The sequence below is a fragment of the Ananas comosus genome, linkage group 3 (genome assembly GCF_001540865.1).
Source record: "Ananas comosus cultivar F153 linkage group 3, ASM154086v1, whole genome shotgun sequence".
NCBI classification, from domain to species: Eukaryota; Viridiplantae; Streptophyta; class Magnoliopsida; order Poales; family Bromeliaceae; genus Ananas; species Ananas comosus.
The window spans coordinates 12,918,899-12,944,165 of NC_033623.1; the positions used below are offsets into that span (position 1 = coordinate 12,918,899).

Below are 25,267 nucleotides of genomic sequence, written 5' to 3' on the forward strand. Positions count from 1 at the left end.
GTTCTTTTTACTTTACCTAGAAGGGGATGGCTCCTCTTTTTACCATCGCCCCGCGTCTTTTATTTCGTTTGTTTAGTAACAAGGGACGAATAAGGAAAGGAGTATTCTTCTTTGTGGTTCCCAGTCGCATTCCAAATAAGGGTTTCCCTTCTTTGGACCAAAAAAATTCCCCATTCTGCACTCCACCCCTCTTCTCTCCCCGTCTTTTGCCATTTTTGGTACGATCTCCTGTTCCGGATCTCGTTTTCTTCTCCATCCATCCGTCCTTTCAATTATTTCTAGTTTTGTCTAGCTAGCTCTCCTTTTTGGTTTTCTTTTTTCTCGGTTGTGTGTGTGTAGGGATTGCTGGAGGTTCGATTGTTGGGTTGGGGGGAGGAGGAGGGAGCTGAGAGGATGGTGAGGGGGAAGACGGAGATAAAGCGGATAGAGAACGCGACCAGCCGGCAGGTGACCTTCTCGAAGCGGCGCAACGGCCTGCTCAAGAAGGCCTTCGAGCTTTCCGTGCTGTGCGATGCCGAGGTCGCCCTCATCGTCTTCTCCCCTCGCGGAAAGCTCTACGAATTCTCCAGCTCCAGGTTCCATTCTCTCTCTCTCTCTCTCTCTCTCTCTCTCTCTCTCTCTCTCTCTCTAGATCTCTTTCAATTCTTCCATTTCTTGTGAATCCTTTTTAGATTCCATCGAAAGATGACAAAACCCCGCGGCGATCGCTCGCGAACCTCCTCCATACAAAATTGATATAGGGTTTGGGGACAAAATCATCTGCGGGCTGGGCTCTTGAAGCTGTTTCAGATCAGTACTGAATTAATCATTGAACGGTATCNAAGACGACAAAACCCCGCGGCGATCGCTCGCGAACCTCCTCCATACAAAATTGATATAGGGTTTGGGGACAAAATCATCTGCGGGCTGGGCTCTTGAAGCTGTTTCAGATCAGTACTGAATTAATCATTGAACGGTATCGATCGACCGATCGATCTTAATTTCTTTCGCCGTTTCTTGTTCGATATCGCCGCCGATCTTTCTTCGCCGACAAAGTTCTTAGCTCTTTGTCTTTTGCTCTTAAGGAGATTCTTGAAATGATCTTTGATTTGTCCCCACTTCATGTTGATCGAATCCACCGTTTTGAATTGTGTTTTCGGTTCGTTTTCACTACATTTTCTTGCAAAATAACCAGTAAGGATCATCATCATAAACAAGAACGGAGGATTTCGAGCCCTGTTGTTTTACACTTTACTGATTTTTCTCTAGAATTGTTCCCAGTACAACTATATACAGTGTTCTAGACCCACTGGGTAAGGTTCCCGTAATAAAAACAAAAGAAAAAAAAAGAAGAAGACTAACTATTTATCATAGCAAAGAAAGAATAAGAAAGAAAGAAAGAAGGTGCCCAGCTATTAAAACGAAAATGGAAATAGGACTACAAATGTGAGGTCTCCTCCTGTTTCCTTTTATATCTACTTTTAAAGTTTGTACGTAAATTGTACATCTTGTACCTTTTGTTTTATAATTTTCAAATTCATTTTGATTCATAGATTGGTGTGCATTTTTGCCGGAGTCTTTTTTTGGTCATCCAGTCACATACTTCATTAATTAATGTATATTAAAAACGTTATTCGCAATTTTAAAGCTGATTTTAGTCTCTAGATATAGCTTTATGTGGAGAAGTTATAAACCCAAGCATATGATATTATGGAAGTTGCTGCATTGCATGTATCAAACATACTAATCACTCGAATCAAGTTAGATATTTCTTTCTCATCGCATCCAAACAAACATATATATTTTTAATCAACCCTAAGTTAAAAGCCGACCGCATTAGAGCTTCTTGCTTTCATGTCTTGGGAGCTAGTGTCATTAAATGTTTTTGTTTTTGATGGCGAGCGCATTTATTGGCAGGCCTTTTTAGATGAACTATATATAAAATAAGTACGGCCGAAAATTAACTATCAATTTTGATTTGATATATAGATGTTATAATGGGTCCCGTAAAAAAAATGCTTCATCTAAACTGATACTTAACTAAAGAATGACTGCAGCGAATAAAGGAAAGTATGCTGCGTGAATTGAGAGTATAGAGTTGCATTCCATACCCTAAGTTAAAAGCCGACCACATTAGAGCTTCTTGCTTTCATGACTTGGGAGTGTCATTAAATTTTTTTGTTTTTGATGGCGAGCGCATTTATTGGCAGGTTCTTTTTAGATGAACTATATATAAAATAAGTACGGCTGAGAATTAACTATGGATTTTGATATATAGATGTTATATTGGGTCCCAAAAAAAAAAATGCTTCATCTAAACTGATACTTAATTAAAGAATGACTGCAGCGAATAAAGGAAAGTATGTTGCGTGAATTGAGAGTATAGTAGAGTTGCATTCTAAATTAAGTAGGAAGAGTATGCTATTTTTTTTTCCTTTTCTTTCATGTATTTTGCATTTGTTGCAGTTTGTATCATCACTGTTTATCACGTTGACAAATTTTGATAAACCGTAAACTTCATACTGTTTGATGCAATGCAATTACTCTTCTGTCTTCCCAAATTATTTTGGGCGGTTGAAAATTTTGTAATGAATTTATCCTCCTTTGTAAGGATAAAAGGCAAACTTTTCTTCCTTGTGATATGTGGCGTGGCGTCTCTTTAACTAATTCAGGGAAGTCGTACTTGATGTGCCGTTTAGGTTGTCACCTATATTGTTACATTTGTAGCGTATCATCTTTTCTAGTTCTATTTAACAAGCTTTTTCTGACAATACGAATAAGGTCAATAACTAAGTAGGGTAATTACCTTCTCAATTTACAGTCTAGGCTTTTTCAACCATAGCTGGTTTCTTTGAAAATTCTTAAAAATGATAATAATCTAGAGGAGAGAGAGGGAATGTTGCTGTCATCAGGATAACTATGGTCCTTTGGTGATTTTCCTAGGACATAAAATAAAGTAAGGAATAATAATAAGTTACTGTAGATGCCTAAGTAGCTAGGCCTATAACTGGGACATTTTATCTTCGTTGTCAAATGCTTGTGAGCGAGCAATGGAAATTCATGAACTATTTTTTGTGATAACTCCAGAATTTGGAATAGTCCTATATGTAACATATAATAGGGCTTACCTTCTTAACCTGGTATATAACGACACGATCTGCTAGCAATAATAACTCGTTGAGCCCAAACCACTGGCCCAAAAAGCTTAAGCCCAGTTATTATTCAGACCGTCCAAATCTAGATCATAGACATATAGATCAAAATTACCAGCAATGTGAGATTATAGAGGTGGCTCCTACGGGTTCAAGAGGTGGCTCCTACGGGTTCAAGAGATGGCTCCCACTGAACCCGTGGTGTAGCACTTTGCCCCGTATAACACTTAGCTCTTACACTTCCGGCTGGTATTTGGCTCTGTACTAATTGTAACGATCTGACCCGTTAGCAATAATAACTCGTTGGGCCTAAACTATCGGCCCAAAATACTTAAGCCCAGTTATTATACAAACTGTCCAAATCTAAATCACAGACATATAGATAAGAATAATTACCAGCAATGTGAGATTTTTGAGGTGGCTCATATGGGTTCAAGAGGTGGCTCCTATCAAACCTGTGGTGTAGTACTTTGTCCCGCGTAACACTTAGTTCTCACATTTCCAGCTGGTATTCGGCTTTAATATTATTTTTCTATCACGCCCTAAACCCGAGGCATANGGTGGCTCATATGGGTTCAAGAGGTGGCTCCTATCAAACCCGTGGTGTAGTACTTTGTCCCGCGTAACACTTAGTTCTCACATTTCCAGCTGGTATTCGGCTTTAATATTATTTTTCTATCACGCCCTAAACCCGAGGCATAAAAGATGCTTCATACCTGCTAGAATAGCAAATATGTAAGGCTACAAAATCGAAAAAAATAGATAGAAAGATAGTCACAAAAATTCACTAAATTATGCGGTACGGAGAAGAGAACAAAATAGGCAGAAATGTCATTATGGGATCTCAAATAATTGCAAGGTTGGGAAAGAATTTTTGTATGTAATTGATGATACGATTATGGGTTTTGTATTTGCGCATTTGAGCGTCTCTGTTTTGTATATGCACCTTCGGGTGTCTCTGTTCTGTATATGCATCTTCGGGTGCCTCTATTCTGTATTTGCACCTACGGGTGTCTCTGACCTCGCCAACAGTTCACTTTATGTAGTTAATTGATGGATACATTTTTTTTGAACCCTGTCTATTTTCAAAAAAAAAGCACTGTCTTATTTTATAATTTTTATATCTAATATGGATTTGAAAACTCTGATAATTTTTATTTTTTGAATTTTTTTGAAAGAAAAATCAGTCGCTTAAATTGTATTTTTGTATAAAAGTTTTACTTGAGAGCATTTAGTCTTTTTTTTATATATTTAATCCGACTAATGTGGTGTATGGTTGCTTACCCAGATTTCGTGACGGTTTTGCTGGGCGGGAGCAGGATCGAGTGAATGCTAGTTATAGTTTGTCATCGAGATTTATTTATTCCCATTATGTTCTCTTCTCTGTTCCGTGTTATTTAGCGAATTTTTGTGACTATCTTCATGTCTATTTCTTTGTCGGGTTTTGTAGCCTTATATATTTGCTATTTTAGCAGGTATGCGGTATTTGTTATGCCTTACGGATTCTGGGTGTATTATGACGACCCGTCCTGCTAGTAATAATAACTTGTTAGACTCAAACAATCGGCCCAAAATGCTTAAAAGCTCAGTTTTTATCACTAGCGTGCAAGGCCTCTTAGGATTCGATCAGAATTATTTTTCCATCCAATATAGGACTATTGGGGTGGTACAGACTCCCTCTGTTTAGATTCTGACGTTCTCATCGGGTCCAAACTCAGATTAGAGACATTTAGACTAGAATTATCAGGCGATATGATATTCTAGAGGTGGCTTCTACGAGTTCAAGAGGTGGCTCCCACCTAACCTGTTGGTGTAGCATTTTGCCCCACATAGCACTTAGCTCTCACGCTTTCGGCCAATATTCGACTCTGATACTAATTATAACGATCCGATCTGCTAGCAATAATAATTCGTTGGGCCTAAACCATCGGCTCAAAATGCTTAAGCCCAGTTATTATACAGACTGTCCAAATCCAGATCACAGACATATTGATTAGAATTACAAGTGATGTGAGATTCTAGAGATTGCTCCTACCAAACTCGTGGTCTAGCACTTTGCCCCGCATAGTACTTAGCTCTCACATTTTCGGCTAGTATTCGACTCGGATACCAATTGTAACGACCCGACTCGCTAGCAATAATAGCTCGTTGGACCTAAACAACCGGTCCAAAATGCTTAATCCCAATTTTTTATTACTAGCGTGCAAGGCCTTTTATAATCCAATCAAAATTATTTTTTCATCCGATATGGAACTATTAGGGTGTTACATAGTAATTGCATTTGGGCGGTTACTAGACCCAAAAGGTTAAAAGGTTTAAGCGTGATACGGATATAGTAATTTTAGGATGGGCGATCCCGCTGGAAAGTGAGGTGTCACAGTCAGTATGAGAGGAGTCTCGAGCCAAAGTCTGAATAATAGACTAAGTCAGGATTGTGAATGACAAGCTAAACTAAGGTTTAGATGACAAGACTAACAAGACGAGTTTCAAATCACCTGGTGCTTGTAAGCGTGTTGGAGTTTGACGAGGACGTCAAGGCTTAAAGGAGGGAGAAATGTGATACTTTCAGGATTTGGAATAGTCTTATATATAAGATATAATAAGGCTAAACCTCTTAACCCAGTCACAATATTTTGGGTGGTGGTTAGGCCCAGAAGGTTAGAAGAATTAAGTGTGTTAGAGATAGAGTAGTTCCAAAATAGATGTCTCTCTTGAAAAGTGGGGTGTCTTTAGCACGCATAGCTATCACTCAAGAGCTTCAATACATTTTAAGTGCATGCTCATCTTTATTTTCATTCTCGTTGATGCTCTGGTTAACAGATAGAAGTTAGATTCACTTAGATGGACATTTAATATTGATTTGATGCTTTTTATAAAAGTTTTTTTAGTGGTGGCAATGTAAATTACATAACTAATCAAGGATTCAAGTGCCGTTGCACGGAATTGTGCCAGAAACTCGCCGGCAGCACGGTGCGTGCCGGGAGGTGCGGTGCCGATGCATGCTGATCGCAAAAAATACATGTGTGCCGATATATAATGATATGAAATATTTATTTTCTTCAACAACAAAATATCCTAACTGTTTATTCTGTATCTTTATCAATTTTTTTGAATTTTATTAAGAAAATTACTTACTAATTCAAAGATATCGTATCGATATCTTGTTGGCATGATGGGGCACCGTAAATATGACCCGTGTCGATGGGCACTTAAATCCTTGCAATTGATCTTTTTAGATTTGAAGATAATAAAGTAAGGACAATATAGTTGAGAGCTGAATTTTCGTTGGATTTCAATTTTTGGCGGAAGTCAACTTTCTGGTAACTAGATATGCCTTAGTGGTATAGATTGTGCTATGTTTAGTGGCAAACCATCAAGGGATAAAAGTAGAAAAACTTGAAACATAATTTTTGCTTTTTTAATTTTACTGTGTTCTTTGTGAAGTGCAATTACATATTTTGTCATGTGAAATTATATTGCATAATTAGGAGTTTTAATTCTACACCCGCATGTTTGTAGCAATAATCATATTCTCCTCTTAAAAATCTTAAAGTATTAGTGAATGAAAGTGATGCCACTGCTGGTGAAAATTTTAGAGCTCAAGTATTTTTTTTGGGGATGCTTTTGAGCTAGTTTTCTCATTGGCACCCAAAAAAGTACTCTCAAAATATTCAGCTGGATCTTAGACCTTAAAATGCATGGCACAAACGTGGCAAATATGTGTTAGTACTGCTAGGTCAATGCAAGATGATTTCTCCGAGTTAATTTGCCTCCACTGAGGCACACAAGAGATAGGTGATTGTGAAGTGTAACGAGAGAAAGGAGATATAATTGAAGAGATCTTGACTTGACTGGTAGGTCAAGAAGTATAAGTCAGTAAATTTGAAGGGAAAAAAACTTGATAGGGTCTCTCTTTGACAAAATGAAAGAAATCCATGTTGTTTTCTTGTTTTGATAAATGAAAGCCATTTTGTCAAGTTCGGAAAGAGAGTTCGGATTTTTTTTTTTGAGTTAGTCATAGATGATCGGATATTCAAGTAGAATTGTCTATCGAACTGTGAGCGTTAAAGCACCATTATACAATATTCTTTATAATCAACTTTTTTGTGAAAGTGGTGACAATCTAGTTTGAGCGTGCATCAGATCATGGAGGAAGTTGATTATGTAATTAAAGTAAATCATACAGATAAAAATATGTTTAAAGAAATGGCTAAAAATGTGAAACCTTAGTCTCGGAGGTAGAGGTTCATGGAGTTTGTATGCTTGTGAATGTTACTTATATGTTCATTCGAGATTATCTAAAAATGTGGAGAACATTCAATGCACTTTATATGAATTTTTTAGCTTCTATCTTTGTTAATCGACAAAGAGACAATGTTATTATTAAATTTTGTTGTATCTCCTTAGATCTAGTTAGTCTTATCATGGTTAACATCAAATAGTGTGATTTATTATTCTTGCTATCATGATCCAGTAGTGTGATTCTTATCCTTAGATCCAGTTATTCTTATCATGGTTAACATCGAGTAGTGTGATGTATTATTCTTGCTATCCTTGGATCCAGTTGTTCTTATCATGGTTAACATCAAGTAATATGATTTATTATTCTAGCTCTCATGACATCAAGTAAAAGATGCTTTGGAAGTGGCATTAAGCAGGTATCTTTCGTTTAAAGGCAAAGAAGTGAGGTTGCTTTTATTGATGTCAATTATCGTTGATCCTTCTGTCCTAACTTGCTGACCTGTGTTAACTTCAAAGTGCTCTAGGAGATTATTGATGGGTCAATCATCCTACCACCACCGCTGCACTCGAGCAAGGGCCTTCTGCCTCTTATTACTGAAGTTCTAGAATAGACAAACCTTTCTCTCTTTCATATACGAGACCTTTTAGGACTCTAATTAACATGGCTTTATCGACTCCTTTGACATACTAATACAAAACATCTATGCAATCAAATACCCACTATATATCTAACTAACTTCACCATTGCGGAGCTAAAGATTTTACAAATGCAGTTTGATCATAATGTGGACATTAGACTTCCTCATCAAATCATATTGTGGACATTGGGTTTTCTTTGGCTTTTCTTAAACCTAATTGGGTTAGTGTGTTAGTTTATATGGTATATACCGGACCATCAGACGATTATTGCAGCATTGTTAGTTATTTTACACCATAGAATCATCAGAATCAAGGAGAAACATTATTACCCAATGAAGTCATAAACCACTAAATCTAGTTAGCAATTTTGTCAAAGTCTAGAAGGCCTATAATAGCAGCCAGTTTGAAGATGTCAAATTGCTTAATCAATAGTCTTGATAGTTAAGACTTCAAATTATATCTAATGGAAGTGTGACTTTTAAGGAATTTGATTAACCAATTTCTTAGCATTTGAGATGTTTCTACTTTCAGTTGGGCTAACAATTTCTATTTGTATTGAAACTTCTTATTCAATGAGAATTATTTTTTGGGACTATTTTTACTGAACTCATAGGAGTAGTTTTTTGCATTACATGAGTATCTTAAGCAAATAGCGAAGCAAATGCATATAAAAGTATATAGTTAATTGGGTTGTATGGCTTGAAATAGTCATCGAAGCTGTCCAAACCCGCCAAGGTCTTGATCTGGACCTTAATCCATGGTTTGAATAGCAGAACCCTCTGGAAACTAGGGAGTTTTGAACTATCTCACTTCCAAATTCACAAAACTTTATTTTTGGGCATATTAGTGACCTTGAGTAGCTTAAATCTCTAAGGAGCTTAGATCCTCTCTCTGCTACTGACTTACAAATCTAACTTTGTCAATTCAAGGTTAAAACAGTCCAAAAGAGCATAAATTCACTTAGCTTTTTGTGCTACAATGGCTGCTTGCAATTGATCTTCCCACTGGGTGATCAAAGAACTTGATATGCTCCCTGAGGTTGTGTAAAGTATAAATAAGAGTTGAGGGCCTACTCAACCTTATTTTTTATTCTCTCCTTTCAAACCAGCAGCTTTGCTTCTTTTTTTTTTTGTTTTATATTTATTTTTGCCACATCCTAAAGCAATCTCTTGGGAGATTGTAGCTCTCCACGAGCACTATTGCAGGGGTCCAAAGCAATCTCTTGGGAGGTTGTAGCTCTCCACGAACCCTAGTTGGATAAAAAGTTGTCCTTGCAATTGCCCTACAAGGTGAAAAACTTAAGCAACGATATTTGAGTTTAACTTATTATATATAGTCCATAATTAGATACAGTAGGGAATAAACTTTGGTATGTATAGAATAGCTCGTAAGTACTAGCAACTTGGCATTTTTGGTTAGTAGTTTAGGTTAACAAGGTGCTAATATTGATGGACAAAACTGATGTTTTACGTACAGTATCAGAGTCACTCCCTAGTGGTACTCTCATGTGAGCTAGCTGATTGTTCATCTTTACCTTTGGTTTTGTAAAAAAGGCAAGCAGTTATGTGTGCATTGTACCTTAAAAAACTGATATGGATTTGTATTAATAGGAGATTAGGAGTGAGCTGTACGAGAATATTGAAGCCTAAAGGGAGGTTGTCATAGTTCAACAGTCCTATTTTGGACAGCATATGGCGACACTTCGGTATACATGAACTAACTCATTCGTACCAGTGGTTTTGCCTTAAACATTTTAAACCAATGATTTGGGCACAATAAGTTGCAAATATTGATTAGAAGGTTCAATCGGATATGTTATATGACTATTTTATTTCCTTTTTTTTCAGGTTTTTCAACAGTTTCTAAGCATGGAAATTTAAATTAAGAGAAAGTACGATTTATGTGATTTTCCTAAAGTTTAGATAATTTCGTTATAAGTTTGGGAATTTTGCCATAGGTAATGTAGCCCTATGATTGTAAGATGATGAATGCAAATTGTGCTAATTATGTTTAAATTGGTCATAGAACCCTACATTAGGAGAATGACAAAGGAAGGGTAAACAAACTTAAAATTCGTTAGTGGAATAAGATGAACTGCAGCAGTTCACCTTCCATATTGACTTCTCGGCAGCAAGCAGGTTCCCTCTTTCATGGTTTATGACCATGCACCTTTTAAGATGCATTGAAATTTCTTTGATTTTGCTAGTTTTTTAAAGAATAGTTGTCCATATCTAGTAATTTGATTTGACAAGATAACTATGATGCATGATGTTCGTTTTGCATGCCTATTGATCTATTATTGTGCGGGTGTCTTTATTGGAGAGGTTCTTTTACTAAGTTCGTTAGGAATAAGAGATTGGTCTTTTATAGAAACTTTTGGAGGAATCTCTTAGTTCTCATGCCTCGAGCTAGATTGGTATTCGAGTAGGGTTAATTTTTCTTTATTCTTACTTTTCTTTCTTTTTTTTGAAATTTAAAGGAAAGGCACCCAATAATGCCTTACCATCTGACGTATTCATTTCGGTACGAGGACAATCCAACAACTTATAATACTTCTTTATGCTCGAATTTTCTTCTATATTCGCTAATTAATTTACATTATTCTTGATTTTAATGCAAAACCACTTACTCACCTTGTTATGTGCATGCTCTTCTGTGATAAATTTCAAGTTCAGTGTTATGTACAAACACTGCTAGCCGCAGTTGGCCCACTAGCTTGGTCCAGCTCAATCAAAGAAATGGAAATTGTCACGTCCCAGACCTTTTTATCGGCAACCGATACACCTCACAAATATGAATTTGTGCTCCTTTTAGGCTCAAGCCTCATAATTATGCGAGATAAACAAACACACAATTACAATTAGTCACCAACAGTTCTAAATAGGATAACAAAGTTTAATAACAAGTACTCACAAAAGGAACGCACCCCAAACTCCCAAATTTGCAGGAATAAGGGAGTAGATATAGACCCAAATGCATATTTACAAGTATGTTAAACAAACACGAATACTATTACTTGAAGTAATACTAATTCCTAGTGTCACTCACGCTGTGGCTCTCCAGCTACGTTCTCTAGAATTCAACCAGTAGACATCTCAAATACCTCGTACTCAGCTAGCAAAACAAAGCTGAAGGACAATCCCAGGTGAATAAAAAACTACCTCAAGTAGTCAATTAATAAAATTATGTTAATATATAGATACCGTAATAAGCTAAGAAAAAGTCTACGTCTACAGGGATAAGTAATAATAAACAATAAAGAATCAACAGAGATCCACAGTTATCAGAGTATCCATATATTTAACACTAATACAATACATGAGTACCAGCTGAACTCCACCCTAAGCTACTAGAAATACCTCCTATCTTTGTTTTATATGTCACTCCAAAATAACGGCCATAATATATGCCTTGTAGCTTTGTTATTTATCTTTACTGATACTATCTCAGCCAACTCTAGTATATTATAGTCAAACATTCCATGCTAGCCATTCGACAACTTGTTTGTATCTACTATTCTCAGAATATGACTCTTCGGGATTCGATCTATCCGAAAATCACGCTGAAGGTTAGGTCCCTGTTCATTGGTTTACTAAACTGGCATGCAATAACTCACCATATCCCTATCTTAGCTCAACTTCACAATATCAACTGGTCCAACTCGAACCCACCATTCGGATTCTAAATACATGTTGCACAAAATACATGTTGGGCTCTAGACATGGTCCCACAGCAAGTCCGCATCACTGCAACTCACTCAACACTTCACAGCTCTCCTCACCTCACCACTACCACAACCACAACCACAACCAAACCACACTCTGAAAGTACCATAATATACATCGCCGAAGCTCAAAGATTGGAATCCAAGTAATAGTATTAAATTTGGTTTAGATTTGTAGTTATCTAAATTGATGGTAAATTCTAATCTAATTAGGATAAAATATAATTTAGATTTAACTTGGCCTATATGGATTATAAGTAGGAGTCTAATTCTAACCGAGTTAGAATTGGACTTGTGTTTAGGAGTTATGCATTATATATGCATAGCACGGCCAAGTTAATGAAGCCGGTGCGACTTTAATGAAGTCATGCAAATTAATTAAGAGTTTGGTGCTCCCGTCGGTGTCCTGTGGCGTGCTAATTAATTAAGTCCCTTGAGTCATACGGTTGCTTGGAGAGAACCACGAGCCTCATGTTTTTGGTGTTCCGTACGGTCATGAGGAGCCGTAGCATTAATTAAGCCGAGCCATCTTGGAGTCGCTCGTATGGATATGGATTTCGGCGTTTCCGATTAAATTAAAGTTTGGTCTGTTGAGAGATCTTCCTTGTATTCAAGTTTTCGACATTAATAAAGTATTTGCTCCGTCCTCGTCCGTGGATGTAGGCCGTTGGTCGAATCACGTAAATACCGGATTACCGGTGTGCTTTTTCTTTATCTTTTTTTTTCTGCATTAAGTATTTTTCTGAATCTATTTTTTGTTGTTTTGATTTTACAAATAGAATAAATAAGTTTTAGTATAAGGTAAGTATAATGAGCTAGGTTCCAACTAATATAGCTAAGATGTCAAATTTGGCATATGCATAATGTAACTATGATAAAAAAAAGGTTAATTTCATACAGGTCCCTGCAAACATAGTGAATAGCAGAAATTTTCCTGCAAAGTTCAACTTTTATAAGTTATCCTTGCAAAAGTCTTAATGTATTCAGATATGTCCCTGCCGTTAATTTCCGTTAGAGAAATCTAGTTAACCACTATTAAAATAGTTAACCATGATCAGTTAATAAGGTAAAATGATATTTTTACCCTTCTTCCTCTTCCTCTTCCTCTTCTGCTTCTTTTTCTTCTTTTTCTTCTTCCTTTTCATCTTCCTCTCTTGCTTCTTCTTCTTCCTCTTTTTCTTCGTATTCTCATTTTCCTTATCCTTTTCTCCTCATTCTTCTTCTTCTTTGTTGTCGTCGTCGATGATCCGATCGTCGCCGCCGTTGTGGTGCCCACGTGGGCCGTCATCACGGGAGCCTCCGACGGCATCAGCCGTGACTTCGCCTTCCGTCTCTTCCTCGTCCTCGTTGGTCGCAACCCCGACAAGCTCCGTAAGGTCGCCGTCGCCGTCGCCGCCGCCATCTGCTCCCACAGCTTGAAAAGGAAGAGGAAGATGAAGAGGGCAAAGGCGAATTTGTGATTTCACAACTTTACTGTTATTAACAGTTCTCTAACAGATCCTAACCAGAGGGACATATCTGAATACATTAGGACTTTTGCAGGGATAACTTATGAAAGTTGAACTTTGTGGGGATATATCTGCTATTCACCATGTTTACAGGGACCTGTATGAAATTAACCCTTAAAAAAATGCCCTTACTGTTGATATTTCTATTTTCAAGTATTAAGGATTTAAATGGGATGTCCAAAATGAACACTAAAGGATTAAACATATAATAACCAATAAATGTAGATATAGATAATTATAGAAGCCAAGGTTATGTAAGGTAATGTTAGGCCAATAAGGCGTGGCCAGGTGGTACACCGGTACTCCACCCAACTGTTCCTTAAGAGTAGAAATTTTTCTGTACACCAGGAGCATCAGAAGAAGCACCGCATATAACTGAAGGAAGTTATAGTAACTGCAAGCGGTTACAAGCGGTTCCGATCTGCTGGAAGTGGCCTCGAAAAATAAAGAGTGGCCGATCATGGGTAAAAAATAACTGATCAACATGGGTGCGTTATAAATAGGCAAATAACGCCCTGAAAGGAGGTCTTTTCCCCGAGAACAGAAGACCACCTTTATTTTCTCTGCAATTTCTTCGCATTTTCTAGGAATAGTCTACTTGTAATCCTTTATTTTTCAGCACTTACTGTATTTCCTTAGGAGTAGAACTAAGCCAGATCAACTGAGTCTGTATGCCTTCAGGCACACTCAACCTTTGTTCTATTTTCGCAAGTCATTTTCAATATATATTAAGGCATTCGGCTCTTTCACCCAACCAGTCACTGTGTTTTTCATCCATTCGGCTCTTCGGCCGACCCTAGTCTTTGTGCAGTTCGTACATTCGGCTCATTCAGCCGAACCGGTTTCATAGTGAAGGCTTTCGGACTCGGCTGATCCGATCCCTCATCAGCCGAATCGCTTGATTCAGTCGAAGGGCGTAAACTTCGAGGGTCACTAATCGTAGCCACTCTGCATCCCTATACTATTCCCAAAGGAGACAACAAATCAGAGGATGGCTCAAATGAAGCCTCCAACGAGTCCAAGCTCGAAGTAGACTCGGTGAAAAATAAGAAAGACTTGTTGATGCAAAAAGTTTTGAATGACTATTACAACTGCAGGAGAGAGGAACACAACAGCCGATGGACTTATCCAGAAAAATCATTCGGCTCAAAACAGAGATTTTCAGGGTATCGGCCGCACTGGCAACATCAAGCTAGGCCGAGACCAGAACTAGAGTTTGAGGGAATGACCGAGGGGGATATAGAATTCCTCGGTCGGAGATTAGTCAATGAGCTCGGCATACAACTGTGGCCGAGGCCATGGGAAAGAAGAGAAATTTTGAGAAACCATTTAAGAACGGTGAAAGTACCGGCGAATGTGCTAATTGATCAATGGCACGAAGCCAAACCATCGGCCAAATGGTAAGGGCCGATGTTAATAAAAACACAAAAGTGTCAGCAGCAGAGATTGCAAGCCGAGGCAAGGTAGCACTATGAAGAAGCAAAAAGGATAAGACTGAACGTATGGAGACTACCCAATGAACCACAACATCCCTTTTGTCCGATGCGGAATGATCACGAAGCGGGCGGTTCATCGCTAAAGTCGAAGATAGAACGACCAATTACGGCCGAGCCGGAGGAGAAGATAACTCGGAGAGAGCTAGAGGAGAAAATAGCCTCTCTCGAGACAATTATTAAGCGAGAAAGATGGCCTCCCAAGGAAAGGAAGGCGCGAATGGAAAGCGACTCCTCTGCTGAGACGGCAAAGGAGTGAAGAAAAGAAATAGAGAATACAGGAAAAATCAGTTGACGAAGGTCCAGCGATGTGAATATGGTATACACTCTGCCCCAGTCGTTCAAAGCAGAGTATACCGAGTACGAGGAGATGGTAGATAAGGAAGATNACTAATTGATCCTAAAATCGAAGATAAATTAAAACAAACTAAAGTAAGGCCCAAATGACCTAGACAAGATGAAATCAAAATGGTTAAAAACCTACATATAGACGAAATTAAGCATTTGAAATTTCAAAAGGTTCAAATCTAAGATAGCTAAGAAATAGGACAAGTGAAATTAAAAAATCTTACATTGTGAATATGAGAAGATCCAAAATCCAAGGGAACCTAAAAACCTGAATTTTGAGGGAGTAAGAGAATCCAAAACCAAGAATCTCGAGACTTAAACAATACGTAATTTTGAACAACCGAGTACTGACCAACCTAATTTAGAGTAACCTAAAACATGATGCTATGAGAATTCAAGTGACTCGAAATACAAAATAAGTTAATCCTGATTGTTTCTAATCCCATGGTGATATAAAACTAAACAAATTGAACCCAAGTGACCCAAACCAAAAGCAAATTGAAATTTGAAATGATCCTAGCTCCATAGTTATTTGACTTTTACTGTCTTATTGATAACCACCTTTATTGAGGACCTTAATTAGCCAGTTTAACCATGATTCAAAATTATTTGACTTGAACCTGAATTAGAAAAGAATGCATAATTGTGGAAACATAGTTCACCTAGGTTAAGAGACCTAAGAAAGAAAACCTAAAAAATCTCCATTACAGCATATGCTGACCTTCTTCAAACACTCGTTATCTCTTGGCTAGTCTTTTAAGCTTTCAGAAAGATTTTGGTGTCAATATTTCCTAGGCGTAACTTATTAAAGAGTAACATAACTCAAAAGATTCAGGTGAAGCTTTAGATGAAGCTTGGATTGAATTATAGCTGATTGAGAAAGCTTTTTCATGCAAAATGAGGGTGAAAGCTATTGATGATATTTCACAAACGCTTGGTGGACATTATCACAAACTACTTGCTACAAGCATTCAAATGGAGTGTAAACTTAAGAGTATCTATACAAAATAAAGAAAACCATAGGAATATAAGAATTTACGTGATTCGACTATACCTATATCTATGAAAAAAAAGCTTTCACTATGAACTTGAAAATTAAAAAAGAGTTATAATAGAGAGATATCATCTGCAAAGCTTTCGCTATAAACTTGAAGATTAAAAGAGAGTTATAATAGGAGATATATTATCTGCACTCTAAGGCACAAAAACAGCTCCTATAACCTTTAGCTTTACCCAAATGGTGTAAACCATACCTCGTAAGAAAGTCTCACCTTTTATTTGATAGGATTAGGATTAGACAAAGCTCTAAGATTTCCTCCCTTTTCTCCTACCTTTTTTACTGCCTACTTCTCTAATCTCACCTATCTAATCACCCGGCTTCAGCCTCTAAGACAATAAGCTAGCAACTATGAGGCCATATATCAAAAGAAGCATGATCCAAAGACTACAAGTGGGAAGTCCAAATTCATAGGTTAAGATACATAATATTGGAGAGATTTGGCTTTACCAAACGACATAGCCCTACTAACAAGCCCCAAATAAAAATGAGCCTAATGTGGCTAACTCAACACTTTTACTGGGAGAGAATGCGTTTCTTTAGCTACCATCAGATTGTGGGGCCAATAATATGAGATTAACTTGTTATGTGGTTGTTCCCCCAAAATTAGAATTTCCACATAAATCAATACTACGTTTTCTCTTCTTTTTTTTTGTAGATTTTTCAGCTATTTTGGTCTTTATGTGAGATTTGTTGTACATGAGCTATGTGTTTTTAGGTGTCGAGAACATATATAATGTTCTCTCTTAGAGTACTCTTCAAATTTTAACACCTGCTTCACCCTTTCAATGTGTGTATAGATCATTGATCATTTTACTCTGTGAATTATGATCTTTGGTTTCAATAATTGGTATAAAAGCAGCGCTGTAACCGTTAGTTTTTTTTTTCCGCCCCCTTCGAGGCCTGTGTTGCCCCACTCATGTTGCTTAATTTACTATTCCAATGAATGAAGCAGGTAGCGTGCTATCTTTTCCTCAAAAGAGAACAATTGGTATAAAAGTAGAGGTATCCGAAGCAAGAATCTAAAAATATGTAGTTGCGAGCAGGATTGATACTCAAGAGAATCCAATGCCGGGTTCAAGCATCGCATGAATTTCTTTGGCAAATAAATAGCACACATGTATCCTTTTGGCATGCTTGAGAATAAGACGATGAATTAAAACCTATGAGGAGATTTTAGATTTATCTTGAATTCTTAAATCTACCCTTCATGTTGCAACCCAACTAAAAAGTAAGTTGGAACGAAAATTGAAAGGTAACTTTCTTGAGGTTTGCGATGTAAGGAAGTTGAGTGGGTAAAAGAGAGATTGCGTGCATGGAGCTCCACAATATTAAATTGTTTGGATATTTATAAGTTTTTCTTAAGTTATTCCATTGTTGACATTTAATGTATTGTTAAAAACATTTTCTTGAATTTGCTAAGTATTTTGGAATACAAGATCTAGAGGTTTCTAAGAAATAAGTCCTTGATCAAGTGAAAATTTTACAATAGACTGATACATAAGAGGATTTAATTATGTGACACCACCAGGATTTGAAATAGTCATATATATTTGATATAATAGGGCTAAACATCTTAACCTAACTATATCATTTTGGGTAGTGGTTATCAAAAGGTTAAGGGGGTTAAGCATTCTAAGACTAGAGTAGTTCTAGGATAGGTAACCTTCTTGGGAAGCGAGGCATCATGATTGATATCAAAACTAATAACCAGTAGAAAGTATGAGATGAGTTTCGACTGAGCTAGGATTTCGGGTAAGCTAGGGTCTTACAGTGGGTAGAGTGCGACTCCCTAGTTGACTTGGTGAAGCGCAGTTCCCCACAAGATCGGCTAAGGCTAGCAAAACAAGTCTTACATCGTCTGGTGCTTGTGAGTGTGTTTGAGCTTGACGAGGACATCAGATCTCAAAAGGGAGATGAATGAAACACCCTTAGAATTTGAAATAGTCGTATATATTAGATATAATAATACTAAACCTTGTAACCCAGTTATAACATTTTGGGTTATGCTTAAGAGGTTAAGAGGGTTAAGCGTGCTAGGGCTAGAGTAGCTCCAGGATGGATGACCATCTAGAAAGTAGGACATCACAAATTGACAAATGCTTTGATACATCTTCTCTACTTCCAAGTTCAATTATGGTAAGGTCTTTGCTCTATTTTCACCTAAAGAGGTAGGCTTTAAAGCTGAACCTTATAAATCACTTGTATACTTTATTTTTCACTTTTCCTGATTTTCTGTAGTGTTTTACACCCTAATTAAAGGTTTTACACATTAGCTTTTACAAAGGTAGGAAGATAATATTAGCTAGATGTCTCCTAGAGTAATGAAGGTGTATGCAGGTAGGATGACGCAGGCCTAAGTCGCGTTGAGAGGAAAGAAGAATAAGGACAGAAATAAAGGGATAAATGAGAAAAAAACTTATTACATAAGGGTAGACCTCATATAATAACTGTCCTAGTTCTACCGTATCTTTTGTTTCATTTCTTCTGGAACAATCACAAAAACTTTTTTGATTATGGATCTACTACCAGAAATTCAATGCGTAATCTCAGCATTCAATGTGTTGTAATGACCCAATTCGCTAGCAACAATAACTCGTTGGGCCCAAACCACCGGCTCAAAGTGCTTAAGTCCAATTATTATTACTAGTATGCGAGGCCTCATATAAACTGATCAGAATCAGTATCCCATTCGATGTGGGACTATTGGGGGCGTTACAAACTCCCCTTATTTAGACCCTGACGTCGTTGTTAGGTCCAAACCCAGACAGACAGACAGACAGACAGATCAGGACCAGAATTACCAGACGATGTGAGATTCTAGAGGTGGCAACTATGGATTCAAGAGGTGGCTCCAACCAAACCCGTTGGTGTAGCACTTTGCCCCGCATAACACTTAGCTCTGACATTTCTTGCTGGTATTCGGCTTTGATACCAATTGCAACGACCCGATCCGCCAGCAACAATAATTCATTGGGCCCAAACCACCAGCCCAAAATGCTTAAGTCCAGTTATTATTTCTAGCGTGTAGGCCTCATATAAACTGATCGGAATCGGTATTCCATCCGATGTGAGACTAATGGGGCGTTACAAACTCCCCCTGTTTAAACCATGACATCCTCGTCGGGTTTAAACCAGATCACAAGTAGACAGACCAGGATCAGAATTACCAGGCGATGTGAGATTCTAGAGGTGGCTCAAACGTGTTCAAGAGGTGGCTCCCACCAAACCCGTTGGTATAGCACTTAGTCCGGTGTAGCACTTAGTTTTCGCACTTCCAGTTAGTATTCGGCTCTGATACCAAATGCAATGACCCGACCCGGTAGCAATAATAACTCGTTGGACCCAAAGAACCGGCCCAAAATGCTTATGCCTAGTTATTAATACTAGCATGTGTGTCTCATATAAACTGATCAGAATCAGTATCCCATCCGATGTGGGACTATTGGGGCCGTTACAGCAGTAACCGAAGGTCACGCCTATATATAGAGGTGATATATGAATCCTACTATAAAAAAAGATAATAAATTCTAATATGTACCTAATCTGATCAGAAATAACTAAACAATTGGACCAAAATAGAAAAAATACAAAACTTTTCAAAAATAATCTAAAATACAAAAACAGAAGCCAAAATAGTTGAATTTAGGTTCCAACGTCACCAAAACGGCTTTGTCTTCGACGCATAGATCTCAAAAAGTGTTTTCCGAATTGGAGTTGCATGTTGAAATCGGGCACTCGAGCGAAAAGTTATGACCGCCTGAAAATTTCCCCCGCCGATTGTAAAAATTACTAAATACAACAGATTTTCGGTTTAGCTTGGTTGAATAACGTTTATTCTTTGGAACTCTAACGCTAGATTGACCGCATCGTAGGCTTAAACACTAATTCTACTCGAATCATCATGACAGAAGCCTCGTTGACAAATGGCAATGACATCAACTGGTCCTGAAGTTTCATATGAGTTGACGTCAAAGTGCCACTCACCTTGATTTGTTTAATAAGCATTTTTTCTGCACAAGGGTTTATGCATGTCTTGGAGATTCCACTTATGTTGTAGTGAGGCATGTGCAAAATAGAGAGGATATTCTAGAATCAAGGAAGTAATCGGCTTTCTAAATGAAGATGCTTGGTTGAAACTACATATATAGATAAGTGAAAATGCTCTTTCTAATGGCCATCCATGTATTTAATTTAAACAAAATATGATTGGTCCTGTCTAAGTCAACTTTGAAGATGGAGGAAAAGGGACAATCTAACTTGGTGCATTTGTTTTATTTGTAGATGGCATCAATTTTAGCAAGTCATCTCTAGCATGGTGCACATCATTGAACAAGCAATTGTGGCAGTAGTATAGTGTTCCATGCCATCGGTATAAAGGAAAGCTAGCCATCGATTAAAAAGAACACAGAAGTCAATGCATCGGCACAACCAATCACATAGAATTTATTTTATATAAAACAAAAAAATTTACATTATTGTTTGTTTATACTTCTACCCAGTATGGAACATATTAATTGCTACTTCATGTTACAAACAAGGTTTAAAGTGCCGTGACACGGGAGCGTGCTACTGTTTGCCTAGCACGGACTTATTTTAGTTTTTTTTATTCAAATAAACTCTTATAATGTTATTTTGAAAGATTTAATCAAATAATTATGAATATTTGCTATATGTACTATACTTATCAATTAATATACTTGTAAATTTTTTTGTATATAAATTACAACTATACCTAATGCAGAATAAAAATTTTTAAAGGTTAGAAATTTTAAAATGCAAAAATATCTTTCTTTCTTTCTTTCTTTTGACGAATATAATAAGTCTTTCTTTTATAAAATACAAAAAAATAATTTAAAAAATTATTTTAAAAAATTATTTTAAGAAGTATTGAAAAAATTAATTTTTAATTAATTTTTTCAAAAAAAATTTGTAGATCTATCAAAAAAATTAGGCAATAAATTATATGACAAATAAGTTAAATAAATTTAAGTATGAAGTGATTTAATTTAGCTTTTAATTTAATCAGTATTTTCAATCTTCTAGCGCAAATATAAAATTTTATGTTTGATGTGCTTCAAAATTTGTTTCTTGAATTTGATTTTGTTCACCTAATTAGCCAAAAATTTCGCGGTGCGACAAATTTTGATAACATAATTTTTTGACAAAAAAATGGATGTCGGTGGTGGAAGCGGAGCACTCGGGCCGATGCCCCCGCGATATGGATTTTCTATGTAAATTAAAAATTTACCCATATATTGATAAATAAAAAAATTTAAATTATAATTTTTTTTACTTACCTAACAAGTAGATTTTCGATTTGCAATGTCTTGGGAGGGAGGAGGGGGGGTGAGTGTGGAATACCCAAAATATTTCGAATACCCCAAAAAATAAAACAAAAAGAAAAAAAAGCAGAAAGCAAAAAGCAAAAAAGCAAAAAAAAAAAGGTAAAACAGCAGAGTGCCGGCACGACACTGTGTTGCGGCACACTGCACCGTGCCGCTTTATCTCGTACTGCAGAGCGTCGCGTGCCGCGGCAAGGAGAGGGGGTCCGAGACCCTCCCCCGGTATCGTGCCCTCATCTTGGGGGCATGGTACGTGCCGCCCCATGCCGTACGGCACAGGGCGGTACTTTAAACCATAGTTACAAAGCATAAAGAATTTATATAGTTGAGGAACCCACGTGATGAGAACAATTAAAAATTTAAGAATGAAACTAAAGTATATTTCTTTCTAAATATATCTAAACCAAATAACTAAAATAAATAAACGAGTTTAAAATAAAAGAAAATCTCATTGTAATATTAAAAAAATGCGTAATATTTTTCTGTTATCATCCGAGTAGAATTTATAAATAAAAAATATAAAAAAAAATTAATTGGAGTGAAAGCAATATCTTTGGTAGCATTGGTGGTAGCATCCTCATCATCGTCGTTGACGATAAAAGAAAGTCCTCGTTAACTTTTATCACTACAGATACAACTAATAAAGTATTTGATTCATAAATTTCAGGTTAGTGAAGGAATCAATAAACAATTATTAGCGGCACTTAAAAATAAGACTAATTAAAAGACATTTAAAAATTGAAATAGATATTTTTTATACTGTAAAAAATGTCGACTACCAAAATAAATATTCTAATATTATATATTAGGAAAATATTAATTCTTTGGCTCAAGATTAAGATTAATTGCTGCATGTGAATTAGCAAAATGTCACTCACATTAACTAAAAAATTTTATTTAATTGAAGGAAAAAATTGATATCAAAAAATCTTCCAAGAAAAAAAAATCCAAAAATGAGAAAAAAAAAAGAAGATTAGGGACCAAAATAAAAAATAGTGGAAAGGTTGGAGCCAATACGCAATTAATCCCCAAAATAAGGGAGGTTTTTTTTGGGTTCCCAATTAGTGCATTGATAAAAAATAAATACTTGAAATAGATAGCTCCAAGACTAGAAAGAACCTGGTCTAATTATATTGAAGCAGAACTAGTTCATCTCCAGCTAGTGACATACCCTGCTTGTTTTTATTTTTCTGTTTTTTAAGGAAAAAGGTATGTTTACTTTGAAAATGTTTTTTTATTATCTGCATAACTATCACATACAGGAAAACTCTTGACACAATAGCATTTCATGTCATTTATTAGCTATATTCCCTGCCTTTTCACTGTTACAATTGAATTGTTCAGCATGCAAAAAACTATTGAAAGGTATAAAGTACATGCCAAAGACGACAGCAACAAGAACAACACAACCATAGAACAAAATATACAGGTGTGGATCATGCAATAAACTTAAGCATTCTTTTATATTGTTTAGCTTTACTCTCTTTACTTGGTAGTCTAATTTTCTAGAGCAGAATTTGGGCTTCTTTTGCTTTTAGCCCCTTCAAAAAAAAAATCACAAAAAAGCTCCCCAAAATTTATATTTGCAAGATTTCCTACTCCTATCATGCAAGCACTACATGAACGTGGTTGGCGGCCCTGGGTTTAAGTTGAACACGGTGAACCATTCACCGTGTTTGGACATGGTGAATGGTTGATCGTGTTTAACTTAATGTATACAACATACATTTAATACAATAAACACGATGAATGTGAAAAAGATACGATTCAAACACGGTTAATGATATACTGTGTTCAACTTAACCAGCCACACTCACGTGGTGCTCGTGTGGCCCTTGCGTGGCGGGGATAGGGTTAATCTTGTAAATATAAATTTTGTGAAGCTATTTGTCGAAAAAAAATTTCTGAGAGAGCTAAAAGCAAGAAAAAAACGCATGGAATTTGCTTGCTAACATTATTCGAAAAAAAAAAAAAGAATTTACTAGTTATTGTGATTGCTGAAAATAAATTGTTTGATTGCAGCAATTAAAGGTTGAAACAGCTAGCATGTCAAAAAAGCTACAGGTTCTTGAATCCTCCAAGAAGTATGTATTTGATATCTGGTTATTCAGGCACCTCTATTATTCCTTTTACCAGATTATCAGAGAAACAAGTATTGTACTAAGTACTACATAAAATTCCGTATGTTTGTTCGTTGAACAACTGGGATTGCTACAGGAAGCTTTTAGGCGAAAATTTAGATTCGTGCTCAGTTGAAGAATTGCATCAATTAGAAGGAAAGCTTGAGCAGAGCCTACATAGCATCAGAGGAAAGAAGGTAATCTGCAATGGAATACAACATACATTATTCTTAGAACATCAGTAAGAAGATATTAATATGGTATTCCTTTTTTAATGTACAAAATGCAGACAAGTTTACTAGAAGAGCAGATTATGCAGCTTAAAGAGAAGGTAGCATAGCAATTTCTTTTCAACACCAAGTATTGCTCAACTGCTATATATTATCTAGATTACAATCTGCGATTAATTGCACTGTTTCAATCCAGGAAAAGATACTGCTAAAGGAGAATGCAGCATTACGTGAAAAGGTAGAACCATAATTGCACAATTCCTTTCAAAATCATTATTTATCTGATTCTCTTAAGCCGCACTACTCGTTTACATAGCACTAACAAATTTTAGTGAAATATGTTGTATAGCATGAAATAATATCGAAATCAAGCGCATCACTAATTAGTCATTTGCGTCCATGTGAAGAGTAACCCACAAGCTCATCAAAGGCCAACTTCATCAATGGAGATTGTTCCACACAAAGATGATGACCACCATGTGGATGTCGAAACTGAGTTGTATATAGGATGCCCAGGAAGACAGAAGACCCTCGGCACATTACAACAAGCCTAATGGATGAAGAAGATCACCAAGGCATGCATAGTGATAAAAGTGCAGGAGAAATTCTGTCAGAATATCCAGAATAAGTTATCTATAGATTCGTTAAACTATTTTGTTGTCTCAAATGATTCTTATCTCAAAGTACATGGGCACCTGAAAAAAAGTGAATATAGTTTCTGAATTTAGTTTTGTATATCTTCTTTGGAGTTTAGAAGTCTTTTTTACACTATTTATTGTGTCCCTAAGTGCTCTTGACGAACTCTTGACTAGATTTGTAATGGTCTACTAGTATCGAAGAGTAGTTCTTCGCCAATCAATGTATCTTTGGAAGTATGGTAATTACATGCCTCTCAGATGACAGATAATACATAAAAATTTGCCCCTTTTAGTTCAATGTGATTATGTATTGACAATATTTTTGTCATTTTACTGCAGTTGAATATGTAATCATGTAAAGTAAGCAGTTATTGGCATCATTCATCGAATCATGTTACTTCTCATTGAAAGAGAAGGACATTGTATTTGTTTGTGATAGGGAAGAACAACCATTCTGAAATAAATTGCAGCATTTTCTGACGATAAGATTATACATAAATGACTGGCAGCCCCTTCATCCCACTGTTCCTTTAGCCATGAAGAATGCAAATAACAAAAAGAGGAACCGACTGTCCCTAGAGCAAGTGGCAAAGGATTTGGTGGTTGGTATTCGAGGTTCTAAGCTCGAATCCTAGTTGATTTACATTTTCAGCTAAGTTTATTTCTAAATAAAATAAACAAAACGGATAGCGTGCTACCTATCTCTCTCTCAAAAAAAAAAAAAACAAAACAAAAGGAGGGGAAAAAAAATAGAAAGAAAGCTATATGTATTTCAAATTTTACAATTGATAG

General features: G+C 36.5%; 1 protein-coding gene across 3 annotated transcripts; it reads left to right on the top strand.

Annotated features, from left to right (window-relative positions):
* LOC109707344 (MADS-box transcription factor 50-like) lies at positions 1-24,773 on the top strand. Of its 3 annotated transcripts, XM_020228541.1 has the most exons (8): positions 59-218; positions 340-575; positions 22,832-22,916; positions 23,510-23,571; positions 23,705-23,804; positions 23,897-23,938; positions 24,034-24,075; positions 24,245-24,773. In XM_020228541.1, exons 2-8 carry the CDS (start codon positions 394-396, stop codon positions 24,389-24,391), a joined length of 660 nt encoding a protein of 219 aa, XP_020084130.1. In that variant the 5' UTR covers positions 59-218; positions 340-393; the 3' UTR covers positions 24,392-24,773. The 3 variants fall into 3 exon arrangements, with proteins under 3 accessions (XP_020084132.1, XP_020084131.1, XP_020084130.1); XM_020228543.1 differs by lacking the exons at positions 22,832-22,916; positions 23,510-23,571; positions 23,705-23,804; ... (1 more) ...; positions 24,034-24,075; positions 24,245-24,773 and adding exons at positions 741-820; positions 960-1,529 and having other exon boundaries at positions 1-218; XM_020228542.1 differs by lacking the exons at positions 22,832-22,916; positions 23,510-23,571; positions 23,705-23,804; ... (1 more) ...; positions 24,034-24,075; positions 24,245-24,773 and adding an exon at positions 4,420-7,499 and having other exon boundaries at positions 7-218.